A 27,912-nucleotide genomic window follows, 5' to 3' on the forward strand; every position below is an offset into this window, starting at 1 on the left:
CCCAGAGATAAACCTATACATATATGGTCACCTTATCTTTGATAAAGGAGGCAAGAATATACAGTGGAGAAAAGACAGCCTCTTCAATAAGTGGTGCTGGGAAAACTGCACAGGTACATATAAAAGTATGAAATTAGAACACTCCCTGACACCATACACAAAAATAAACTCAAAATGGATGCAAGACCTAAATGTAAGGCCAGACTATCAAGCCCTTAGAGGAAAACATAGGCAGAACACTCTATGACATAAATGACAGCAAGATCCTTTTTGACCCACCTCCTAGAGAAATGGAAATAAAAACAAAAATAAACAAATGGGACCTAATGAAACTTAAAAGTTTTGCACAGCAAAGGAAACCATAAACAAGACCCAAAGACAACCCTCAGAATGGAAGAAAATATTTGCAAATGAAGCAACTGACAAAGGATTAATCTCCAAGATTTACAAGCAGCTCTTGCAGCTCAATGCCTTTATTATTTTTTTTATTTATTTTTTTTGCGGTACGCGGACCTCTCACTGTTGTGGCCTCTCCCGTTGCGGAGCACAGACTCCATACACGCAGGCTCAGCGGTCATGGCTCACGGGCCCAGCCACTCTGCGGCATGTGGGATCCTCCTGGTCTGGGGCACGAACCCGTGTCCCCTGCATCGGCAGGCGGACTCTCAACCACTGCGCCACCAGGGAAGCCCCAATGCCTTTAATTTTGATGAATGGTAAATAAAAGCATTGTAGTTATAATTGTCTGTATTAAGATAACTTAATAAAGATAAGAAATGATTAATATTAACCAGTAGCCAGAATAGGGATAGAGAAACTATTTTTTGCAATAGTTCTTTTTAATATTAGGAATTAAAAGTTTAATCCTGTGAATAGAGTGTAAAGAAATCACAATCTTGAGAAAAATGAGGCAGTATCTGAAAAAATACCATAAATTCAGAGTGACTATTGAAGAATAGAGAGTATTTCCATTGCTTCTATTACTAAGATCATCTTCATCCTTTTGCTGATTTTGCAGACATAGAATGAAGTTGTTGAACCAGATGATCTCTGAGGTCCCTTCTAGCTCTAACATTCCATAACTCTGTGATTCTGAGTTAACTGCTGGGAGGAGGTGAAGTTATCTTCTGGCCCCCAGTTCAGTGCTCTGGGCAGTCATGTGGCTTCTACAGACATGAGTGAATTGTGATCTGAAATTATAAAGTTATAAAGTATATAATAGTGTATGTTATAAAGTTCAGAATTTCAGTGTTCCTAAGATTCTTATACAGGAGAAAAGAGTCTTTGGTCCTGAGGATTAACGTGCTCCCTTTGCCCAGCTCTCCCTTCGTGACAGCAGGGACAGCAGAATTAACAGATGGAATCTACTTTGGTGCGCCTCTGGGCCTTTTTTTTTCCTTGCACTGCAACTGTGTGAGTCTCTTTTGGGTCTCAGAAGGAAGGAGATTTCAGGCATAGAGCCCTGGGCTTTTTGCCAGCTTCAGAAATTTAGTTGCCAGGTGTTCTTCAGTGAGGGTTATTTTGAAGTTCCCATTTTCATAGGTATTCAAGAGTGATTAGAAGATGAATATGCCGAGGAGTGTCATGTTGTATTTGTAATCTCTGCACGCTCTTAGAACCTCCTGCATACCAGGACTTGAGGGGCATGTGCAAATGCAGGCCCATTAGCTAGAAATACTTATGTGTAGGTTTTAGTTTCTGGCACATGCATTTCCTAAAGACATGAGTTAGGGTGGAGAAGGGTGAGCTGTGCTCATGGTGTTGCTTCTGCTGTTGCTCCTTCTCTTGTTCTGTTAAAGAGGAAGTTGTCAGCACCCAAAAGTACCTTTTATTGTGTATCTTTTTTTATTTTTTGGCTGCACTGCATGGCGTGCAGGATCTTAGTTCCCTGACCAGGGATCGAAATCGCACACCCAGGGAAGACCAATAGTACCTTTTAAAGATACATTAAAGAGGACTTCTTCATACACCAAGGTGTAAAAGAGACACAGTGAATCATTAAGTTTGTGTTAGAAGCCATGGCCTGAAGCCCATGTAGAGGAAAACCTTTCCTTTTTTTTTTTAAGTGAGATATTTACATATAACAACATTGTGTAAGTTTAAGGTGTCCAACATGTAGATTTGATACACTTATATACTGTGGTATGATTACCACTGTAGTGTTAGCTAATATCTACATTACCTTATGTACTTATCATTTCTTTTCTGTAGTGAGAACATTTAACATCCAGTCTCTTAGCAACTTCCAAGTATATAAAATAGTTATGTTAACTATAATCACATTGCTTTGCATTAGATTCCCAGAACTTATTCATTCTCTACTTGCAAGTTTATACCATTTGATCAACATCTCCTCAGTCCCCCTACCCACCAGCCCCTGCTAACCACCATTCTACTCTGTTCCTACAAGTTCAGCTTTTTTAGATTCCACAAATATGTGATATACAGTATTTGTCTTTTTCTGTCTGACTTATCTCACTTAGCATAATGCTCACATTGGTCTGTTGATGTTATCACAAATGGCAAAATTTCTTTCTTTCTCATGACTGAATAATATTCCATTGTTGTGCGCGTATGCACCACATCTTCTTTATCGATTCATCCATTGACAGACACTTAGGTTGTTTCCATATCTTGGCTACTGTGAATAATGCTGCAATAAACATGGGAGTACAGATATCTTTTTGATATCCTGTTTTAATTTCCTTTTGATGTATGCCCAGAAGTAGGATTGTTGGACCAATCATATGGTAGTTCTGTTTTTAATTTTTTGAGGAACCAACATACTGTCTTCCATAGTGACTGAACCAATTCACATTCCCACCAACAGTGCACAAGTCTTCCCTTTTCTCCATATCCTTGTCAATACTTGTTATCTCTTGTCTTTTTTTTTTAAGATTTTTTTTGATGTGGATCATTTTTAAAGTCTTTATTGAATTTGTTACAATATTGCTTCTGTTTTTTATTTTGGTTTTTTGGCCACGAGGCATGTGGGATCTTAGCTCCCTGACCAGGGATCAAACCCACACCCCCTGCATTGGAGGGCGAAGTCTTAACCACTGGACTGCCAAGGAAGTCCCTCTCTTGTCTTTTTGATGATACCTATACTAACAGGTGTGAGGTGATATTTCATTGTGCTTTTGATTTGTATTTCCCTGATGATTAGAGATGTTGATCATCTTTTCACACACCTGTTGGCCATTCATGTATCTTCTTTGGAGAAAAAAAAATGTCTATTTCCTCTGCCCATTTTAAAATTGGATTGTTTGATTTTTTGCTATTGAACTGTGTGAGTTCTTTATGTATTTTGAATATTAGTCTCTTATCAGATATATGATTTGGAAATATTTTCTTCCATTCTGTAGATTGCCTTTTCATTTTGTTGATTGTTTCTTTTGCTGTACGGAAGCTTTTTATTTTGATATAGTTCCTTTCATTTTTGCTTTTGTTGCTTGTGCTTTTGGTGTCGTATTAAAAAAAAAACTGTTGCCACGACAAATGTCAAGAAGCTTTTTCCTTGTGTTTTCTTCTATAAGTTTTATAGTTTCAGGTCTTACATTTAAGTCTTAATCTATTTCAAGTTAATTTTTGTGAATGCTGTAAGATAGATTTCATTTTTCTGTATATGGCTATCCAATTTTCTCAGTACAATTTATTGAAAAGACTTCTTTCCCCACTGAATATTCTTGGATCCTTTGTTGAATATTAGTTGACAGTATATGGGGTGGGGAGGGGGTATTCCTAGGCTCTCTAGTCTGTTCTGTTGGTCTGTGTGTCTATTTTTATGCCAGTACTATATTGTTTTGATTACTAAAGCTTTGTAGTATAGTTTGAAGTCAGCTTTGTTTTCTTTCTCAGGATTGCTTTGGCTATTTGGAGTCTTTTGTGGTTCCATACAAATTTTAGGATTGTTCTGTTTTGGGAAATAATGTCATTGGAATTTGATAGCAATTGCATTGACTCTATAGATAGCTTTGGATAGTATGGACATTTTAACACTATTGATTCTTCTGATCCATGAACACAGACTGGATATATTTCCATTTGTCTGTGTCTTCAATTTCTTCCATTTAAGCCTTATAGTTTTCAGTGTACTAATCTTTCACTTCCTTTGTTAAATAGTCATAAGTATTTTATTGCTTTCATGCTATTGTGAATGGGATTGTTTTCTTTATTTCTTTTTCAAATATTTCTTTGTTAGTTTATAAAAACACAACTGATTTCTGTATGTTGATTTTGTATCCTTCAACTTTACATAATTTGTTGATTAGCTCTAACAGTTTTTTGGTTGCAGTCTTCAGGATTTTCTATATATAAGATCATATCCACAAATAAAGACAGATTTACTTCTTTTCCAATTTGTATGCCATTTATTTCTTTCTCTTGCCTGATTGCTCTAGCTAAGACTTCTGTGTTGAATGTTGAATAAGAGTGGAACAACTATTCAACTATGTTGAATAAGAGTGGTAAGAGTAGGCACCCCAGTCTTGTTCCTGATCTTAGAGAAGAAGCATTCAACCTATAGCCTTTATTATATTGAGATTTGTTCCCTCTATGTCAAATTTGTTGAAGGTTTTTATCATGAAAGGATATTGTATTTTGTCACATGCTTTTTTTTTGCAGCTACTGAGATGATCATATGATTTTTATCTTTCATTCTATTAATGTGCTATATCATGTTGATTGATTTTCATATGTTGATCCACCCTTGCATCCCATAGATAAATCCCACTTGATCATAGTGTATGATCCTTTTAATGTGCTGTTGAATTCAGTTTGCTAATATTTTGTTGAGAATTTTTGTAATATATTCACCAGGGTTATTGGTCTGTAGTTTTGTTTTTTTTGCAGTGTCCTTATGTGGCTTTGACAGTAGGGTATGCTGGCCTCATAAAATGAGTTTGGGAGTTTTCACTCTGCTCCAGTTTTTGGGAAGAGTTTGAGAAGTAGTGGCATTAATTTTTCTTGAAATGTTTGGTAGAATTCACCAGTAAAACCATGGGTCCTGGGCTTTTCTTTGTTGGTGGGTTTTTGATTACTGATTCAGTGTTCTTACTCATTATTGGTCTGTTCGTATTTTTTAGTTCTTCCTGATTCAGTCTTCGTATGTTGTACGTTTCTAGGAATTTGTCCATTTTCTTAATTTAACAGGCAGTGGGAGACTTTGGCTATCTGGTAGTGAAAGGATACATTATAGCCAATTGGAAATTTTGAGAGCATCTACCAAATGACTTGAAAAAGTAATACCTATTGTCTTCGATGCTCCCAGCTCTCATATTAGCATGAATTTTACTTTGTTACCATTGTGCATGTGTATATATGCATATGTTTCAGTGTAAAAATATGACAGCTACATTGCAGAAAATTTAGAAGAGAAAGCAAATAAAAATTATGCATAATACCGTCTCTTACCTAATCACTGTTATCATTTTATTTCCTTTGAATTTTTCCCAAAAAGCATTTTTCAAACATAGTTAATAATATTTATTTTGTATTTCTATCATTAGTATTTTCTATTTTACTAAATGTTTTTTTCAAAAGCTGCTTAATATTCCATTGAGTGTGCTTTTTTAAAAAAATTTTTATTGGAGTATAGTTGATTTACAATGTGTTAGTTTCAGGTGTACAGCAAAATGAATCAGTTATACATATACATAGATCCAATAAAAAATTTTTTTAAAAGAGTGTGCTGTTTTTGACGTAAACATTTTCTATTGTTAGATATATAGGATTTTCCCTCAACTTTCTAATATTATAATAATGTTGTAGTCACAGCTTCATGCACATAGAATTCTTTATATTTTAGATTATTCTCTTAGAGTAGATTTCCACATTTTTATTGTCCTTTGTACATATTATCAATGTTTTTCCAAAAGATAATGCTAATTGACAAGATCACTAGCAATGTGTGAAGGACCAATTATTCCACATCCTTGAATATTATTTTTTTTAATATTTTTACTCATTTAATTTCTATAGCCTTATTATTTATTTCTTTAATTAGCACCAGAGATTGGGTTTTTCTTCATGTGTATTTACTAGTTGTACTTCTTTCACGAATTGTTTAATTTTTATGTACTAAAGCAGAGTCTTTACTATTAAAGTCTTGGGGGAATTGTCTAATTTTTAAAAACTTCACATGTATTTTTATATTGAAAAATTAAAACCATGTATATGCAACCAGTAAATAAAATAAAAATTTCTTGATGCTGCTACATGGAGATATCCACTTTTGGTATTTTAAGTATATCTTTCTGACTTTTTTAAAATGTGCATCCATTTTTTTAAAAAAAAGTCAAATACACTATCACACTTTTAATCTACCTTTTCTCATTCATTATTCTATTGCCTTTATATGAAAAATGTCATATGTTTTCTCCTGGTAGTTCATGTCCTTTCCCGAAAATTTGAAAAATATGGAAAACTATAAAGAAGAAAAAGTACCCATCATTCTACCACCCAGGGATAATGGCTACCAATATATTGCAGTTCCTTTCCATTTTTAATGAATCTATATTTTCCCTCAAACTTGTTATCATACTAAATATATTTATGATATATTCAGTATATTATTATACTTATAAAATGTTTTTTTATGATTGTCCCATAGTCTCATAATTTATTTTAAATTTGTCATGGTCTTAGATGTTTGTTTCCAATTTTCATTATTTTAAATGTTTTCAGTAAACATCTTTTTACAAAAATGTTCTTATTGGTGATTGTTTTCTTATTTTTAATAGTCATTTGTTAAGTGTCAAATATCTTAAGGCTCTCAGTATCTATTGCCAAACTGCTTTCCAGAAAGGTAATTTACACAGTTTATACTTTCACTACTTTTGTGTACATCTCATCACTCTTCATTCACATTGTCTATTATCTTACTTTAAAATATTTGCTAATTTGGTAGTTGAAAAATGGCATCTCATTGTTTTGATACATTTTAAAATGTGAATTCATTAACAAGAATAATAGGATCCCACAAGAAAGTATTTTAACAAAAAGAAGTAGGCTTTTCCTAATGGGTGGTTGTAATGGTTATACTGATGAGTGTGTGTGTGTGTGTGTGTGTGTAAACACAAACGCTGAAGTCCTGTGCCTAAAATAGAACTTTTTTTCCTAATAGGTCTTGGTATCTTGATGGAGAAACACTGCTAATAATCATTTGTGTTGCCATTGTGTTCCCTCTCGCACTTCTTCCTAAAATAGGTAAGTCTTTATAGAAGAGGACATTATTTGTTTAGAAAGAAAGAAAATACTATTAAGGGGCTTTTAAATTTCATAGTACCACATTTTTAGCAGAAGGTGGTTGTGAATAATTTTGAACTTGGACTTTTAGGTTGTTCAGCTTTCAGCCCTGCCTAGTTAACCTATTACTTGGTTTGCAGTAGTATTTTGTCTGCCCCACTAAAATAAAACCTTTACAACGGAACATTAAAGAGCAGCCTTTCCTTACAGTGTACCATTAGTGGTAAGCCAGTTCCAATTCTGCTGTACAGAGCTACATAAATGATCTGTGACAGATAGTTGGAATGTTGTTATTCTCAGCCCTAAGCCCCAGATACCAAGCACTGTAATAAAAAACATGCCCAAGATGTATAGCTTTAGCTGCACGTTAGGATCACTTTCCTTATAAATTGCTTTTTATTTTACTGTTATTTTACAGGCTTTCTTGGCTACACAAGTAGTTTATCATTTTTCTTTATGGTGTTCTTTGCTCTTGTGGTAAGTTTAAAATATAGTGTATTGCTTATCTCCTCACTAAAATTGAACTCATTGTGTTAATGTCTTTTTTCTCTTAACTCTGTTTTGTTTTGGGAAGGTATCCCATTTTATTTCAACGTGTTATTAAAAGCACTTTTATTCTGCAAAACTGTTTCCTTCATTGTATCTATTTTTGAAGAGGCTTAGCTAGAATAGCATTTCAAATTCAGTTTCTCTTCTGGTTAACTAGAGAGGAGAGCATACCAATTCTGTTAAAACCTTAGATGGAGTATAATTCTTTGGCTAGGTGTATGTATCCATTTATTTCTGTACAATATTGTGTGTGTATGTGTGTGTTTTGGGGGATACTCAAGCATGAGAATCAGGCTGGTTCTAATCCGTAAAATCAATTTGGTCCTAGTCATCTTAATTTTTGAAACTTTGTTCCATTAATGAAACCATAGCTTCAGGGGCTTAACCGTTGATGAGATCTAGTAAGAATTGGAGTGCCTGAATTCTATCTGGTCTGGTTTATTCAGCGTGGTTAAGCTCTCATGAAAAGCCTGCTGCAAAGAAATTTTTTTTCACATGTGGAATGTTTTTTTAAATTAGCTCATTTTTGTTATAACGTAGGAAAAATATCGCTTAGATGGTAAACTTTATTCTAATAGTTATAAAATAATTTAATATAAAGATAAGAGAATTTTTTTAAAGATAAAAGAGAATTTGAATTTCTTATTTCTTTTAAATTCTTCTAAAACAGATTTTAACATTCCAAAGACTGTATTTTTGTGTGAAATTTTGGAAAAAAATATCCTTTTTCTTTTTGCTTAGAAGTTTATTCCATAGTCAGTCTGTCAAACCTTAAGTAGGATTAAACATTTTAAACTTGCCAAGATACATACCTAAATGGCTTGATTAAACTCTTAAAATCATAAGCTTATTTAAACTCTCCTTTGTTATTGAGAAATGAATGAAAGAAAAATGCTGTCCAAAAGAGCAAGACATCACATTATTAGTTAAACCATATAATAGAACCAGATTTCCAAGCTGTCAAAACATTTAGGATGCATTTAACTTAGGCTAAACTATCTTCTGGGATACAAGGATAAAACAACTTTAGATTATTTAAATGAAGTGAAAGTGACCCTGGTTTCAGTGTACAGAAATATTTATACTTCAATGAATGCTCTTAAAACTAAAAATACTTAACAGTGCTTACCTTTAATCATTTGTTGAATTTATCAACATTAAAATCATTGCCCTCCCCTGCAAAAATTGCCCAACTTGTATCTTACAAGTAAGTGAATTGAACATACACTTTTTAAAATAAATAATCTATTGCTAATAATTCTTCATTTCTAATATCCTACTGGTCTTATTTATTTATTTAATTTTGGGGGGCTGCATTGGGTCTTCATTGCTGCGTGTGGGCTTTCTCTAGTTGTGGCGAGCAGGGGCTACTCTTCGTTGCGGTGGCTTCTCTTGTTGCCGAGCACGAGACGGGCTCTATGAGCACGGGCTTCAGTAGTTGTGGCACGTGAGCTCAGTAGTTGTGTCTTGCAGGCTCTAGAGCACAGGCTCAGTAGTTGTGGCATGTGAGCTCAGTAGTTGTGTCTTGCGGGCTCTAGAGCACAGGCTCAGTAGTTGTGGCACATGGGCTTAGTTGCTCCACGGCATGTGGGATCTTCCCGGACCAGGGCTCAAGCCCATGTCCCCTGAGTTGGCAGGCAGATTCTTAACCACTGTGCCACCAGGGAAGCCGGAACATACACTTTTTTTTTTAAGATTTTTTTCTATTTTATTGAGATATAGTTGACATTATAAAGATATAAACTTACAGCGCTGCGTAAGTTTAAGGTGTGCAGCATAATGACGACTTACATATATTGCAAGATGATTACCACAATAAGTTTACTTAACATCCATAAACACACTTTATAGGTGCCACATTAAGAGGGAAACAACAAATAATTTCATCATAGTTTGATTTTTGAGAAGCATCTACATGGTTTAGAGTGGCCTATATTTGCAAATGAACATATGGATATTAAAGAGAATCAGTGTACACACATTGAATATTTTCCTCACAGATAATTGACCACACAAGCATTGCATAGTTAGGAGTAATTTGGTTTTTATAGCCAATAATTTGAAGCAGGTAAAATGTATTGATACAACATGTCTATTGTAGTTTTCACAGTTTTCATTTCTGTCATGGCAGATACTCTTTAATTTGATGCAGATTCCTACTGTAGCTGTCATATGGAAATAATACCCTTATTCTGCATTTATTATGCTTTACAAACCGTCCGCTCAGACTTTACCTAGGAGCACAATTTAAATTTGGTCTACAATGGGACAGTGAAGACACTATATACTTTCTTCTTAAGTCTCTTTTTAATTGGCATATAGGCATACCTCAGAGATATTGCGGGTTTGATTCCAGACCACTGCAATAAACCTAGTATTGTAACAAAGCAAGTGACACAAAGTTTTTGGTTTCCCAGTGCATATAAAAGTTATGTTTACCCTATACTGTAGACTATTAAGTGTACAATAGCATTATGTCTAAGAAAACAATGTACATACCTTAATTTAAAAATACTTTATCTCTTACTCAGACATAAAAAGAATGAAATAATGCCATTTGCAGCAACATGGATAGACCTAGAGATTAACATACTAAATGAAGTAAGTCAGACAGAGAAAGACAAAGATCATATGATATCACTTACATGTGAAATCTAAAAAAAAATGACACAAATGAACTTATTTACAAAACAGAAGCAGACTCACAGACACAGAAAACAATCTTATGATTACCAAAGGGAAAGAGGGGGAGGGGTAAATTAGGAATTTGAGATTAACAGATACACATACTATATATAAAATAGGTAAATGACAAGGACCTACTGTATGGCACAGGGAACTATATTCAATATCTTGCAATAACCTATAATGTAAAAGAAAAAAAATTGCTAAAAAATGCTAATCATCATCTGAGCCTTCAGCGAGTTGTAATCTTTTTTGCTGGTGGAAGGTCTTACCTTGATATTGATGGCTGCTGACTGATCAGGGTGGTGGTTGCTAAAGGTTGGGGAGGCTGTAACAATTTCTTAAAATAAGACAACAGTGAAGATTGCTGCATCAATTGGCCCTTCCTTTCATGAATGATTTCCTGCAGCATGCAATGCTGCTTCCACAGTAGAACTTCTTTCAAAATTGGAGTCAATCTTTTCAAACCCTGCCACTGCTTTATCAATTAAGTTCATGTAATATTGTAAATCCTTTGTATTCATCTCAACAGTCTTCACAGCATCTTCACCAGGAGTAGATTCCATCTCAAGAAACCACTTTCTTTGCTCATCCATAAAAAGCAACTCTGGACCCATTCAAGTTTTGTCATGAGATTGCAGCAATTCAGTCACATCTTCAGGCTTCACTTCTAATTCTAGTTCTCTTGCTCTTTCCACCACATCTGTAGTGACTTCCTCCACTGAAGTCTTGAACCCCTCAAAGTCATCCATGAGGGTTGGAATCAACTTCTTCCAAACTTCGGTTAAAGTTGATATTTTGATCTCTTCCCATGAATCACATATGCACTTAATGGCATCTAGAATGATGAATCCTTTCCAGATGGTTTTCAGTTTACTTTGCTCAGCTCCATCAGAGGAATCACCATCTCCAGCAACTATAGCCTTATGCAATTGTTTCTTAAAGAATAAGACTTGAAAGTCAATATTACTCCTCAGTCCATGGGCTGCAGAATGGATGTTGTGTTAGGAGGCATGAAAACAACATGAATCTTGTTGCACATCTCCATCAGAGCTCTAGGGTAACCAGGTGCATTGTCAATGAGCAGGTTCCAGGGCACGTGGGCTCCAGAGCACGTGGGCTCCAGAGCGCATGGGCTCTGTAGTTTGCAGCACATGGGCTCTCTAGTTGAGGCGTGCAAGCTCAGTAGTTGTGGCGCGTGGGCTTAGGTGCTCCGCGGCATGTGGGAACCTAGTTCCCCGACCAGGGACCAAACCTGCATCCCCTGCATTGGAAGGTGGATTCTTTACCACTGGACCACCAGGGAAGTCCCCAAGCAATAGTATTTTGAAAGGAATCTTTTTTTCTGAGCAGTAGTTCTCAACAGTGGGCTTAAAATAATAAACAGATGTGTTGTCATCAAGGCTTTGTTGTTCCATTTATAGAGCACAGGCAGAGTAGATTTAGCATAATTCTTAAGGGTCCTAGGATTGGGGGAATGGTAAATTAGCATTGTATTCAGCTTAAAGTCACCAGCTGCATTAGCCCCTAACAAGAGAGTCAGGCTATCCTTTGAAGCTTTGAAACCAGGCATTGGCTTCTCCTCTAGCTATGAAAGTCCTAAATGGCATCTTCTTCCAGTAGAAGGCTGTTTGGTCTATATTGAAAATCTGTTGTTTAGTGTAGTCACCTTCATTAATGATCATTGCTAGAACTTCTGGATAACTTGCTGCAGCTTCTACATGAGCACTTGCTGCTTCACCTTTCACTTCTATGTTATGGAGACAGCTTCTTTCCTTGAACCTCATGAACCAACCTCTGCTATCTTCAGACTTTTCTTCTGCAGCTTCCTCACCTCTCTCAGTCTTCATAGAATTGAAGAGAGTTAGGGCCTTGCTCTGGATTTGGCTTTGGCTTAAGGGAATGTTGTGGCTGGTTTGATTTTCTATCCAGATCATTAAAACTTTCTCCATAACAGCAGTATGGCTGTTTCACCTTTTTTATCATTTGTGTGTTCACTGGAGTAGCACTTTTCATTTCCTTCAGGAACTTTTCCTTTGCATCCACAACTTGGCTAACAGTCTGGTACAAGAGGGCTAGCTCTCAGCTTGTCTCAATTTTCAACATGCCTTCCTCACTGAGCTTAATCATTTCTAGCTTTTGATCTAAAGTGAGAGATGTGCAACTCTTCCTTTCAATTGAACAGTTAGAGGCCATTGTAGGGTTATAAATTGGCCTAATTTCAATATTGTTGTGTCTCAGGGAATAGCGAGGCCTGAGGAGAGGGAGAGAGATGAGAACTGCCAGTCAGTGGAGCAGTCAGAGCACACACAGCATCTATGAATTAAGTTCACCATCTTATATGGGCATGGTTCATGGCACCCCAAAATAATTACAATAGTTACATCAAAGATCACGGATCACGGATCATCAGTCACTATAACAAATATGATAGTAATGAAAAAGTTTGAAATATTTTGAGAATTACCAAAATGTGACACAGAGACACGAAGTGAGCAAATGCTCTTGGAAAAATGGTGCCCATAACCTTGCTCAATGCAGGGCTGCCACAAACCTTCAATCCATTAAAAAACACAGTATCTGTGAAGTGCAATAAAGTAAAGCACAATAAAATGAGGTATGCCTGAATTTATTTTAGACTTTCTAAGTATTAGGTTTAAAAATACACAGTGGTTAAGGAAAACATGTATATATTAACCCCAATTTTTTTGATGGATTCCAATTTTTTCATTGATTATTTTTTTCCATTGCACCTTTTTCACTGATTATTTTTATCAGTATGTGTTTGTATCAATAAATCTGTATAGCATTTATATTACATTTTAAAAAATCTGTCCAGAAAACTATTATTTTCTTAAATTATACTCTCCAAACAGTGCAAATCAAAACCTATACTCTTATCTATTGTCCCAGATCCTTGTTTTGCTTAAAAGTTTTTGACATAAATTTTTGGCCCTGCTGAAATACCTAAAATTTTAAAAATAAATTTTATTTTAGCAGTGGCTCAGCATGATGGTACCTTTTTTGGTCCATTTTTGAACAAAAATGAATTTCTGTTCTTTCTAAAAGTTCTGTCTTGAGTACAGGTTAGTATTCTAATACTAATATTTGAGGTAATATTTTAATAAGTCAGTAATGAAAATAGAAAACTATTTGAATCGATTTTGGTTAGATTTGGATTTCCTTCTGCTGAGCACTATGGTGACATTCGATTTGTGGGAGATTAATCAGGACACTACTCTTAAGGGTCTGCCATTCTAGTCAGGGGAATAAGATAAATTTATCAGAAAAAAAAAGAGAACAATATAGTCAATACATAATTAAGTATTGATTTATTTGCTTCATAATAGGGATTACATAAGAGCTGAGAGGAGAGAAGGATCACCAACAGGTAGAATAAAGAAAGATGTGGAAGGAAATAAAACTTGAGCTGAGCCTTGAAAGATGGGAATGACTTGGAGCAGAGAGAAGAGGGAAGGGCCTCCTGTGCCCGTGAACAGTATTTTTAATGCTTAATCTTCTTTTTCCCTTTTTCTTTCTAACCCCTGGGTTTATCTTCTTAACTGTGTTCTGCCTTCAACTTGAGCAAGGACTCCCTGTTACCCTTTTTGTCAGGTATCTTCCATTCCTGTTCTGTACTTCTGCTTTATAGGACATCACTTGGGCTTGAGATGGGTCTCTGCACAGAAATTAGCTGTAGTAACTGAATTTTATGTTAATATAAAATCAGGCCTCTAATGATATTTTCTGATTAATGAAAAAATAATCATTGTCTTGCATTTTGGAGCACTGTTTTGATATATTTGGGTTTGCAAGTCTTGTAATAACAGCTGATAAAATGAGGCAGCTCACATACCAACCTTATCCAACGACCTGGTACACAATGTAAATGGTTGTTGCTGCTGCCACCTCCACTGTTAGTCAGGGGGAAACGTGAAATGCTGAATTTGGAGCAGGGCTAAACAGAGAGACCAGTAAAAACTTTGCTCCTACTCCACCCCATCCTCATCCTTTTTGGGCAAACATATCAGAAAAAAAAATGGTGAGATTATTGCTTTTGATTTTTTTTTCTTTCCTTTTGGTAAGTTGACCATTTAGTTTATTCCGTATTGAAAACTTACCTAGAAATATCAAAGCAACTTGCCCAGTTTATCCTTCCAGTTCTTTTCTTTTCTCTCTCTCTCAGTGAGGGTTTTAAATAAGAGTAATTTTTTAGTTGACTCATTAATTTGATCCTAAAAGTATATGTTTTCCTTGGGTTTGTTTTATCACTATGTAAAATTTTGATTGAATTAGTTAAGATCTAAAACTAGATAAATACCGAATAGGAATAATATAATATTTACTTACTGGTCTTCTGCAAAGGACAGATGCTTCCTTTATTCTCCCTTGCCCTTTTGAATGCTGGGTTTCAGCCTAGAGCAAGTATTTACAGAGTAATTATGTGCCCTGAAACAACTACAACAGTGGTAATGTTGACCAACTCAACTGTAGGTCTAGGAACAGGATGGCCACAATTAAGAGTAAAATCCTGAAACATTTTCATTTATTGTTTCTGGGAAATAGCAGCCCTCTGGATTTCTTTTAATTTTTTAAAAAATTCATTTTTACCAGCTCTAGTTCCTTAGCTTTGTGCTCTTATCCTTTGCCAGCTTCATCCACATTCACCAAAAGTGATGTAAGTCTGAAAAAAGCAAGGTGGGCCAGTGCTCATGCATCAGAAATCCCTGAGCCTCCCCCTTTGCATCTACCTGTGACCATTTCCAAAACTGCTATTAATATTTCTCTGTCTGCTACTGATGCCAGGTCCACCGATAGCCATATTCTTGTACTATTGTCACTAAAAACATCATGTTCCCATTCTGAGTTGGATTTTCTTTTAATGCCTTGATACTATTGGAGTTTTGAAAGCTCTCAGCCTTCAGTGGGGGAGATCTCCACCAAACAACTATGTAGCCCCCCATGCTGTCCCACCGTAGGTGCCCATGTCAGATTATGGCCCCATTCTATCTAGGGAAAATGACATGAACAAAGAATCTTTTATTAGTTAGTATATTATTTGGTATGGTGTTAGATTAATTGAAATAATACTGACCTATTTGAAATCAATTTCTTGTCATGAATTTGGTAAGAAATCATCTGATCCTACTTATTCTTACAGATAATAATCAAAAAATGGTCCATCCCTTGTCCTCTGACATTAAATTCTGTAGAGCAATACTTCCAGGTAATTGTTTTGTTTTTGTTTGTTTTTTTTTCAGTTTCTTCCTTTTTATTTTAAGCTAAAAAGAAAAATAAAATATGACTAATAATGATTTTTTTCCTAATTAATAAAAAAGTAATGGCTATATTGCATTTTGGAACTTTGTTTTGAAATATTTTTATTTGAAAGCCCAGTAATAATAAATTCATCTTGGTTTGTTTTGATGTATTCTAACTTTTAATGACTGTTGGTTTCTCTCTTTCCCCTCAATCCTCTTAAACAGATTTCAAATGCTACAGATGATTGTAAACCAAAGCTCTTTCATTTCTCCAAAGAGGTGTGTAAGTTATTAACAGATACTTTCAGTTTTTTCACATTTCAAGTTTAAGAGATTTGTGTAACAGGGTCTCTTAGGTCTTTTACCTGTAACTAATTAATTTTCATGAAAGTGCTAAGTATAGGGTTGCTTACCAGAAGGTGGCCCATTATGAAACAGCCACCTTTTTTTTGGCACGCCTTTAAATGGAGCCTGTTTTAAATGGGCCACTGCCTAAAAGAACAGATTTACTGAATGTCTGGTCTGGCCAATAAGGTCCTCTGTGCATACAGACTTCCTGTTGCCCTCTGGACTTGTAAAGCTAAATAGCCAATTATATCAAAAACTCCTCCCCTGTGAGTAGAACCTTGGTCTGTGGCTAAACAGCCTCATCATTGGACCAGCAATTGAGCACTGCCAATATGTCTTCTGGCTGACATTCCAAAGTTGAAATTTATGATGCCTGTAGCAGAGGCAGAAGGACCAGGTCTCCCCTTGCCTTCTCTGAGAGCCCTAGGATATTTGAAATGCCTGCAAGAGCCCCTGAGCATCAGCAGAGGAGACAGGAAACTGATCTGAATGATCTCTACTTTACCATTCTAGAAGAGCCATGTGTTTCTTGTTGCTGCAGGTTTCTTCATGTACACTTTGTGATTCTGCTAAAATGCAGGTCCCAGATACTAGAATCCCCACTACTCATGTATAACTGTATTAGTGTAGCATTTTAGTATGATAACTCCTCCATGCAAAATTTTCCTTCTTATTCCCCAGAGTTCTTTTCTGTTGTTGTTTTGTTTTGTTTTTGGCCGTGCCTTGCAGCTTACGGGATCTCCGTTCCCCAACCAGGGATTGAACCCCAGGCCACAGCAATGAAAGCCTGGAATCCTAACCACTAGGCCACCAGGGGACTCCCTTATTCCCCAGTTTTTAAATGAGAAATGTCTCTCTGGCCCCACAAGGGAGGTTACCACATCTATTACATAGTAAAGGCCTCCATGTGCCTTAAAGATTTAGGTAGGGTAATTGACAAGCCAGGAAACTGAGCAGTATATGAAAGAGAATTTGTGAATTGAATTTCATTCTCCTAATCTAGCCTTGGGAAATGCTACAGCTTTCCTTCCTGCCAGCTCTCCTCTGATATTTTAGGAGGCCTTGTGTCTGAAGATAGATCTACAGTCATCTGGAACTTCTTTTGCTGAAGAGCCTTAAGTTAGTTAAGGAGAAATTTTTTTAGAGTAAAGAGAAAGTAAATCATTACCATCTATTTTGTAAAGACAGTGTTTTCATTTAGATGGTAGCTTTTGTTTGCTTTGTAACTTTCTCTGGTTCTTAACTATTCTAATTTTTAAAAAACAACAACTTTTGTTCATATATTCCAGTGGATCTGTATGAATTTGTTGGTCTAGAATAAATCATGTTCATTCCCATCAAAAGAGACCCTAGTTATAGATGCTAAGATGTGATTAATATATTCAGTATTCTCTTAGATTAAGTTGGTACTTGAATTGAGTTGGTGAAAGCAGGTTCAGAAGCATTAACTATTATTGCTGCTTAGGGTAATAAGATGTTTTTGAGTTTCCTAATACATGCATTAGGAAAGACTGAGAATTACAATAAGATCATTTCTAAAATGTTATTATTCTTCATCTTACCTAAATGTTATTTATCTTACCTGGATTATTTTTATCTTACTGATACAATATAGAAGCAGCAGTGATTGTAGTAAAACCAACATGGTGTGGAAGCAGCCAAGAAATATTTTCCCTAGTGTGGGCAATACAGCTATCAAGTAAAATATTTACTGGGGACCATAATTGTGTGTCTCGTTAAAAACAAAAAAAACAAAAACAAAACCCTCTTATTTTATAAACAGGTGATTCATGAAACATGAAAGAAATTTAACTAAATTGATTTTTTTTTTTGGAGAACTGATTTTATTGTCAAATGAAGTAGTGGTTTCAAGAGAGTAGCATTTAATAATTTCATCTTTAAAAAATTTTTTTTTCAGAGTGCTTATGCCATACCAACCATGGCTTTTTCATTTCTCTGCCACACCTCAATATTGCCCATATACTGTGAACTTCAAAGGTACTATAGAATCCTGGAATATTTAAAATGTATTAGTATGTCTTTTTACTTCTAGGACTTTCAGATTGAATAACATTCTCCTCTATGAATCCTTCCCTCCCACCACTGGATTTGTAGGTGTTAGTTTAAAATAAAACAAAACAACCAAGACTTAGTTCTAAGTTGAGAATGTTTCTTTGAAGCATAGTCCTTTGTGCAGTAATTTCGAATCAAGACTTGTAGTGTGCAGTTATTAGAGAACTAGGTCTTGAGTGATTAAGGAATCCTTTTGAATAGCTTGGGAGATATTTATCTATTTAGATATAATTCAGATCACAGATTCTAATTTTACCATTTTTTTTTCTTTTAGACCTTCTAAGGAAAGGATGCAGAATGTAACCAATACAGCAATTGCTTTAAGTTTTCTCATTTATTTTATATCTGCACTCTTTGGGTACCTCACTTTTTATGGTAAGTATATTATTTCATTATAGATGACAAAATAAATTATTCTGTAGTTGATCTCACACCTGAATATGGACTTTGTTTCTGCCTTTCATTAGCAAGTTAATTTGTTCAGGCTGCCAGAATTCAGTGCACTACTGTGGTGGCTCTACGGGCCTTAAAGAACTGATTTGCTTTCTCTTAAAAAGGTGGATCAAATTCAAGATTGATAACTTCATATGAAAATTTTCTTAAACACCCAAGTAAAATCTCGGGCTTAGAAACATTGAAGTCTTTCTACGAGAAAAAAAAAGTGCAATAATGATTTTATTTTTTTTAATTGAGAATTCAATATGTTAGACTCTAGTTCAGCAGTTTGGGAGGTTGAGAGAACCAGTCATCTTAATTTCAAAAGAACAAGTTGAGAAAGGAAAGGGTTTTATTTGGACTGTAGTTGTACCCTTATGTCAGAGACCTCTGCCTTTAGATTTAATTCACACAGTTCTGCAGTGTGTATTCTGTGCTTTGCCATGAACTTTCTCTCTAAATTTTTAAAGGATTCTTTTAAATTCGTAAAATAAAAGTAAAATTTTCTTTTATTTACTTTTGAAAAGTTATGTGCTTGGTGAGTTTTTTTCTCTTCTGGTGAGAACCTCAAGAAAAAATAAAACTTAAAAGTCTAGAACAAGGGCTTCCCTGGTGGTGCAGTGGTTGAGAGTCCGCCTGCCGATGCAGGGGACACGGGTTCGTGCCCCGGTCCAGGTAGATCCCACATGCCATAGAGCAGCTGGGCCTGTGAGCCATGGCCGCTGAGCCTGCACATCCGGAGCCTGTGCTCCGCAATGGGAGAGGCCACAACAGTGAGAGGCCCACGTACAGCAAAAAAAAAAAAAAAAAAAAATTGTAAGCTCTCTTGTTAAATTTGCAAACACACTTGTTTAATTTGCAAACAAACACATTATAACAAACTGCACTCAATTTGTCAAATCCTTGAATACACTTTTCAGTTTATGAATGCCCCCATAACAACACTCCAGGTAGATGGCTCTTATTACTTTTGTGATATTTAGCTGCTCTGACTCTGATTTCACGGTCAGTGGCCTTGTGCATGTGTTTCAGGTTTTAGACATTCACGATGGCTTGTAATGGTGCTTTGCTTACCTTCCAGAGTTTTTTCAGGTCTGACAAGTTTTTGGACATTTACTTGCATAACTACCTTTCCTAAGCCCAGTGGAAAGAGTATGGATTTTGAAACCCAACAAATATGATTCAAAAAACCTCTGTGCTCTAACTAGCTGTGTGGCCTTGAACCAGGGTACTTCACCTTGTACTATCTTCATCTCGTAATCTGTAACACAGGCATAATTGTATAGAGTTATACTGAAGAGGAACTAAGTTATATGTAAGATGCCTGTTACAGTGTCCGGCACACAGCCGTCTTCCACAAAGGAGAGCTACTGCTGGTGGTGTATTATCATTACTGTTATCATTATTATTGCAATTATTTCATAATTTCAGGCGCTCTCGTTTCAGCACTGTACTTCTCTTCTTACTGTCATTAATGCAACTTAATTTAAATATGGTAACTTTTCAGTATATTATTATCAGTGTATTATCTTAGACTTTTCAGTGTGTGAGAAAATTACAATTGCTCTATATAGTCCTTTTCTTGCTAACTCTATGTCACTTCAACAGTAATAAAGGCGATTGATGAATCTAAATCTGCACTTGCATTTTTGTACTATGTTGAATAAGAGTGGTAGAGCTCTGTACACATCATCCGGAAGAGCGTTACTTCCTACTTCCAACATGAGCATGGGTACACTACAAGGAAAGTTAAAGCAGATTGTTAAACTTTTTTGATCATTGTTAAGGAAATAAAATTCTTGAAATACATAAACTCTATTTTTAGTTGTTGCATTTGTTTTCGTACAGAGTTGAGTGCAGTGATACTTTTCTATAACAATGAGATACTACAGCAGGGTCTTTGTTGGGATTCAGCAAAAACTTAGTAGAATAGCTGTATATTTTTATCAATTGAAATTGTAACCTGGCACAAATACTATTATATTTATGGATATTCCAAAATTGAGAAAAAGTCCAAAAAATGGACCTCCTTTTCTTCCCAATGGATCAATAGAGCTATCTGGAAGAAACCTCAAGTGGCCTACCAATTTCCAGGACAGCTGAAAAGTAGTTACAAAAATACTACCACGAGATGTTAGGAGCTGTGTTAAATTATAAGAAAGCTTAGATGGAAAGGGAAGTGGAGGAAGGATGGATGCTGATGCATTTATTGAGCTAACATTTATTCTGTACGTGCCAGGTGTTTTATTATATACACTGCCTAACTCAGTCCTTATGACGACTCTGCAAGATATAGGTTCAGATAGGTTGGGTACTTTGGCCAGTACCTGCAGCTAATGAATAATGAGTTGGGATTTGAATCCAATTCTGACTCTCTCCAGAGTCAATGCCTTTATTACTGTGCTGCCTCCTCAGGAATTATGCCACAGAATCCAGATTCCCTTCATTCCAAGTTTTTCGCAAAGTGAACTTTTGGAAAAACCTGGCTCACTTAAGCTCCAGGCATATCTATCTATCTATCTGCCTACATATCTATCTATCTATCATTTTTGCCTGAACACAGAGGCTAAATATTTTCATCATGTACGTGAAATGTTTCCTACACAGGCATTTTCCTGGTTATCAAGTAAAGCTGTTGTCTCTGACTTAACCCTTTTCCACTGATGCAGATTCTTCAGAATATACACACTTTATGTAACGGAGAAATACAGATCTAAGAAAATCACATGGTAGGCTGGTAAGTAGGTGATAGATAGATAGATAGAAAAATAGATAGATGGAAAGAAAGAAAGAATGATATAAAAGTAGTTCCTTCTCCAAAGACAGATGAAGATTCAGATATTGATTTGCTATTCAGTGTTTCTTTTTTGGGTTGAAAGTCTTTTACAGTATATCTCTATTGGAATAGCAGTAGCTCTCAGTCTTACAGAAAGAAATTGCTGATTGAGCTTGAGACCTTATCAGAAGGGCTTGTCACAAATGAAGGCCTTCAACTCATTTTATAGGTGAGTAGCTTAAGTCCAAGAGGTGAAGTGACCTGTCTCACAATTAGTGGCATGTCTCCTGAATATTAATCCAGTGAGCTTTCTGTTACTCTGTGATAATCTTTATAAACTTCATCCCCTGTTTGACAGTGTGTATTAAACAGGGCAGCCTCCTGACTTCAATAGAATATATAACTTGCAGAGATCACCATCAGGTTCTTCCTGAGATTTGTAGAGATTTGTCTGCATGCAGAGAAGTGTGTTGTACTCTATCCCTTGCATAAGGCTCAGCTAAGAACACAGAACTGACTGGCTCAGGAAAAAGGTTTTTGTCTTGGGAAAGTAGAAAGTAGACATGTAACAGGTATTTTGAATTTGTAATAAATCTAGTTCTTCAGGCTTCTGGAGTTGCTTGGGATCCTTTCATTCAGTGCTCTCAAGGCTTAGTTAATATCTAAATTTTATCAGATTAAAGGGACCAATAAGTATGTACCTAGATTAATAATATTGGCTCTGATTGATTACAGATGTTAAAGCATTATAAAGTGAGGAATAAAAAGTGTTCCTCTGATAAACCAGGCCAATACCCAAATGTTGCATAATAACCAGACCATTTAAAAAGTCTACAAAGTTCTTAAGCAGTAAGTGTTAACAGCTCATTTTTATGATTCAGAAAGTGGAAATAAAATAGTTTGCTATATTTTTCCAAAGAGTCACAAGTATCTCACATATTTGGGACTAGAATCCAGCTTTCCTGGCTCTTCTTAATCTCTTACTTGGTCCATTAGTCCCACGTTATATCAAGTATGTCTTTGATACTTTCAACAATTAGTTTCTATCCCATTTCCATTATGACTAATCTAGTTCAAATTCTCATTACCTCTCAGTGGTTATGACAGTAGCCTTCTAACTGTTATTCCTGTTTTGGGCCTGTTTTTCTTCCAATCTGTCTTCCTGCTTAGTTCAGGTCATAATGCACTGTTCTTCAGAAGTCATTGCATCTCTGTGGCCTACCAGATTGAGTCCAGACCCTAAGAAGAGATCTGTTACTGGTCTTAAATGCATTTCCAGCCTTATCACCCACTACTGTCTTTTCTCTACCGCACAGTCTTTCAGCCTCTGAAGTGCTATTGGGCTGCTCATTTTCTCGGTTGCGTATTGCTACCAGAGAGAATTTCTTCCCCACATCTTTGAATGTCAGCACACATACATTAACTCATGTCATGTTCTCAGTAACTCTGTAGGTCAATATATTATTGTCCACATTTTACAAATGTAAAAACCAAGAGACTCAGAGAAGTTAAGTTGCTAATAAGAGTAGGATTTGAATCTTAGTCTGTTTGATCGCAGAATTCAAGCCCCTCTACTACCCTGCTGCTCACTATATCATGATGACTCTTCTCAAGTCTTCCTGGATTTCCTTCATGTTCATCCCAACGCCATAGTTATCTTTCCCTGTTCAGAATCACCATAGCTCTTTGTTTAGACCTTCTTCTTCCACTTAAGTGTGTCTGTGTTTACACACTTTCTATTATATGTGTGTGTCTTCATTTTATCTCCCCTTTAAATTTTAAGATATTTGAAAACAGAGGTGTATTAGATTTGTTTTTTATTTTCTCCAAAGTGACTTTTCCAAACCGTATGGTCTCAAATTAAAAAAACAAAAACAAACAACAACAACAACAAAACCACAATTCTATTTTAAGTACAAACTCATCTTTCCCTACAAGACAGTGATATGGAGTGTTCTTGAGAACTCTCACTCTTTTTTTTTTTTTTGCGGTACGGGGGCCTCTTACTGTTGTTTTCTCCCGTTGCGGAGCACAGGCTCCGGATGCGCAGGCTCAGCGGCCATGGCTCACGGGCCCAGCCGCTCCGCGGCACTTGGGATCCTCCCGGACCGGGGCACGAACCCGCATCTCCTGCATCGGCAGGTGGACTCTCAACCACTGCGCCACCAGGGAAGCCCAAGAACTCTCTCTTAATAGCCCTCCTCTGGCTTGGAGTGAGGAAGAGGGGAGGATAGAAGAACACCAGGGAGCAAAGCATGGTCAGCTTGTTCAGATTCTGTCACTGACTACCACACTGGCTTGCTAAGGAAGCCATTACCCTAACACTGCATTCTCTTTTATGAAAGATGAATCTATAGATGAAATGTTGATGAAGGAGGTAACATGCACAAAACTATAAGATCCTAGAAAACATTGCAACATTAAGGAAAGGCTTTGGCATCAAAACAATTTGGGAGTACAGCTCTGCCAGCTCTGCCCCTTTGTACTGTATGATCTTGGGCAAGTCAGTTAATAATTTTTAGCCTAGCTACCTATCTTATATTGTTATCATAAGGACCAAATTCAGTAGTATACATGAAAGCACTTTATAAAATAAGTGTTGTTCAAAACCTTCAGATTATGGAAAAGTCCTAAAGAGATTTTCTTAAATGTATATTCATTGTCATAATTTTAGAGATTCTGCCTGGGCCAATTTCTAGTTTCATTAAAAGAAAACACTGTAGGTTTCCAGAAGATATTTACTTAATGTCTCTGTGTTTCATAGGATAGGAAAAAGGCCAGAGATGGATTTGGTACTGGGAATCCAAAATCTGTTAAGATCCATTTGTGCAAAGGAAAATAATGTTACTGTTATTAACATCTTAGTAGTTTATAATGTGATCCTTATTATTGTTTTTTAAATTTGCAGACAGTGTGGCGTCAGAATTACTACAAGGTTATAGTAAATACTTGCCACATGATGTTGTCGTCATGACTGTGAAGTTATGCATACTATTTGCTGTGCTTTTGACAGTCCCTCTAATCCACTTCCCTGTAAGTACTCTTAAAGGTTTTGTTGCTTGGTGTAGCAGCTCCCTAATATGGCAACACTAATTCTTTACAGACTAGAATGTTTGAATCACATCGAGTCTTGTATATCTTATTCATTTGTCCAGTAATTGATCAAAGACCTCATGCTTGCCTATGGCCCCATGAAAGCACAAAAATAACAGTGAACCGCTAAACTAATTTGTGCTTTTTCAGATTTAGTTTAGATTTACGCTCTCCCACAGCATTGTTTCCAATTTAGAGACTATAGTTCTTCTAAAGTTTTGGGGGGTTTTTTCCCCCTTTAATTCTGTATTCTGTTTTCAAAAGAATGTGCGTGAAGAGGAAAAAGTCAAGTCAGCAAAAATAAGCTCCTTCTAGTTTATTGGAAATTTATTTTCACATAGACGTTCTAGTCTAATCTTAGTCACAGATTTTATTTGCTCTAGAGTTATAGTTTAAGGGGCACAGCAGATCATCACTTGGCATTTAGTTGCCATATGTAAGACTCTTGAGAATTTCTGGGAGAATGGAATCATAGGCTTTGGATACAGATGCTTCTAGTGGACGACTTGAGCCCCTGAACGGGGAGCTCCTTAAGACTGGGGCCTCCTCCCTGCGGGGACTGCAGCGCCAGGAGTGCAGTGGGGGCTGGGTAAATGCTTGTGGGACGTGACTGCCTGTTGCCCGCCTTAGCAGTGGAGAGCATCATGAACTAGTTTTCACATTTACATGCTGTGAAACAGATAATATAACATAAAACAGCAAATGGTATTTCTTTATCATGGCATGACTTCTTTTTCTGTTTTAAACCATTTGTTCTTTTATCTGTTGAATTTCATGAAAATGATACTCTGTGATTTCTTCACGAAGTGTTATTGTTGGTAATTTTGAAAATTATACAACTGAAAGAAATTGCATGTGAAAATTTTTTCAAGAATAAAACCAAAACAGTTTTTATGAAGCTCAAACAGATAGGTATATTTCTCAGTTTATGTGCAATAAATACCTTAAAGTAATAGTTTATGCCATATTTTTGCAATCTAAATGGTTTAGAGGGCAAGAATATCATGGTAACTGTACCATACATGTGTTTCCCTAAGCAAGTAGTTTGGCTTTGTTACCTCCTCTTTGCTTAAATCTTTTTCTGTTATACAGGCAAGGAAAGCTTTAAGGATGATGTTTTTCTCCAATTTTCCATTCTCATGGATTCGCCATTCTTTGATCACTATAACTCTCAACATTATCATTGTTTTACTTGCGATATATGTTCCTGACATTAGGAATGTATTTGGTGTAGTTGGTAAGTTTTCTATTTCAAAAATTCCATTTTCTAAAATAGATTAAATTGTCATCCAGTCTCACATCTGAATCTGGCAATATTCTTTTCTTTTCCTCCCCACTTTAAGGTTCCAGTACGTCAACGTGTTTGATTTTTGTGTTCCCGGGACTGTTTTATCTTAAACTGAGCAGAGAGGATTTTCTCTCATGGAGAAAGTTTGGGGTAGGTTGATTTTTGTTTGTTTCTTTTAAGAATCTTATTTTAAGAAATAACTTGTCATTTTATAATTAAGTATTTTACCTACCTCATGAAAGTTAATGTATTTTGAACTATAATGTACATTATTGGAGCAGGTGAAGGTTTAAAATAATGCTCTAATTGTTCTTTATCTTTTTTCCTTATTTCCACAGGCATTTGTTTTGCTCATCTTTGGTATTTTGGTTGGTAATTTTAGTTTAGCACTCATTATTTTTAATTGGATTAATAAGTGAAAGAAATATTTTCCCACGTCTTTTGCTGAATAATTTACCTCCAAATGCAAAAAGGAATTATTCTGGAAGGCACCTTGGATGAATCCTCTTTATATGGCCTAACATTTTTGCAAACATTGACAGAAAAGCAGAACAAAACAGGAGTCGGTAGGGGAAAGTAGACATAGCAGTTTTAATCAAAATAAGAAACTCAAAATGCTCTTAAATATGTTGAGCATCTTTTGTTTGTGTTTTTTTTTAAATTAACAGACTTTATTTTTTAGGGTAGTTTTACGTTTACAGAAATAATTGAACAGAAAGTACAGAGAGTTCTCATATATTCCCTCATTCCAGCACACCCATAGTGTCCCACATTACTAACATCTTGCATTAGTGAAGTACATTTGTTATACTTGATGAGCCGCCAACTTTGATACATTACTGTTAACTGAAGTTCATCGTTTACAGTAGGGTTCACTTTTGATGCAACCACTGATCTTTTTACTGTCTCCATAAAAACCATGAGCATTCCCCATGAGCCTTTTCTAAAATGTCATTTGGTGGAATCATATAGTATCTAACCTCTCGGGCTGGCTTCTTTCACTTCGCAATGTGCGTTTAAGTTTCCTCCGTGTCTTTTCATAGCTTGATAGCTCTTTTTTTTAAATCACTGACAATATTCCATTGTATGGATGTACCACAGTTTGTTTCACTGACAATATTCCATTGTATGGATGTACCACAGTTTGTTTTTCCATTCATCTGTTGAATGACCTCTTGTTTGCTTCCAAATTTTGGCATTTGTGAATAAAGCTGCTACAAACATTTGTATGCAGACTTTTGTGTGGACAGAAATTTTCAGCTTATTTGGGTTAATACCAAAGACTATTTTTTAGCAATTGCTGCATGGTATGGTAGAATATTTAGTCTTATAAGGAACTGCCCAACTGCCTTCCAAAGTGGCTGTAACATTTTGCAGTCCTGCCAGCAATGTGTGAGAGTTCCCGTTGTTCCACATCCTTGCCGACATTGGGTGTGGTCAGTGTTTTGGATTTTCGCCATTCTAATGGATGTGCAGTTGTATCTCATTGTTGTTTTAATTTGCATTTCCCTATTGACATATGATGTTGAGCATCTTTTCACATGTTTATTTGCCATCTGTATATTTTCTTTGGTGAGGTTCAGATTTTTTAAATTGGGTTTTTTGTTTGTTTGTTTTGCATTACGCGGGCCTCTCACTGTTGTGGCCTCTCCCATTGTGGAGCACAGGCTCCGGACGCACAGGCTCAGCAGCCATGGTTCACGGGCCTAGCTGCTCCACGGCATGTGGGATCTTCCCGGACCGGGGCACGAACCCATGTCCCCTGCATCGGCAGGCGGACTCTCAACCACTGCGCCACCAGGGAAGCCCCTGGGTTGTTTTTACATTGTTGAGTTTTAAGCATTCTTTGTATATTTTAGACACCAATCCTTTATCAGATATGTGTTTCACAAAGATTTTCTCCCAGTCTGTGAGTTGCCTTTTCATTCTCTTAACAACATCTTTCACAGAGAAGTTTTTAATGTTATTAAATATATTGAGACAATTTTTTGTTTTTAAAGAAATCAGTATATTGTTTATATACAAAATTGAATTTTAGTTCGTAGGTTAATGTCAACATCAGTCACCAATAACAAAACTGTTGGATTATTTCACTTGGTATTTTGCCCTGACTCCAAATCCTAAGAAACTTTTGTGATTTTCCTCTGTTGTGCAGTATG

The 27,912-nt window shown here is 36.0% G+C and overlaps 1 protein-coding gene across 1 annotated transcript in view; it reads left to right on the top strand.

Annotated features, from left to right (window-relative positions):
• Positions 1–27,701, top strand: part of SLC38A6 (solute carrier family 38 member 6) — a 74,297-nt gene extending 46,596 nt beyond the window's left edge. The window contains 11 exon segments of the mRNA XM_082617437.1: positions 7,124–7,206; positions 7,664–7,722; positions 15,641–15,706; positions 15,966–16,019; positions 18,007–18,086; positions 18,436–18,536; positions 24,281–24,405; positions 25,558–25,702; positions 25,809–25,903; positions 26,092–26,166; positions 26,168–27,701. Coding sequence (XP_082473563.1) covers positions 7,124–7,206; positions 7,664–7,722; positions 15,641–15,706; positions 15,966–16,019; positions 18,007–18,086; positions 18,436–18,536; positions 24,281–24,405; positions 25,558–25,702; positions 25,809–25,903; positions 26,092–26,166; positions 26,168–26,254 — 970 coding nt within the window. The 3' untranslated portion in view covers positions 26,255–27,701.
• Positions 27,702–27,912: the final 211 nt, after the last annotated feature.

Source organism: Mesoplodon mirus, assembly GCF_964341445.2.
Source record: "Mesoplodon mirus genome assembly, chromosome: 4".
Classification (NCBI taxonomy): Eukaryota; Metazoa; Chordata; class Mammalia; order Artiodactyla; family Ziphiidae; genus Mesoplodon; species Mesoplodon mirus.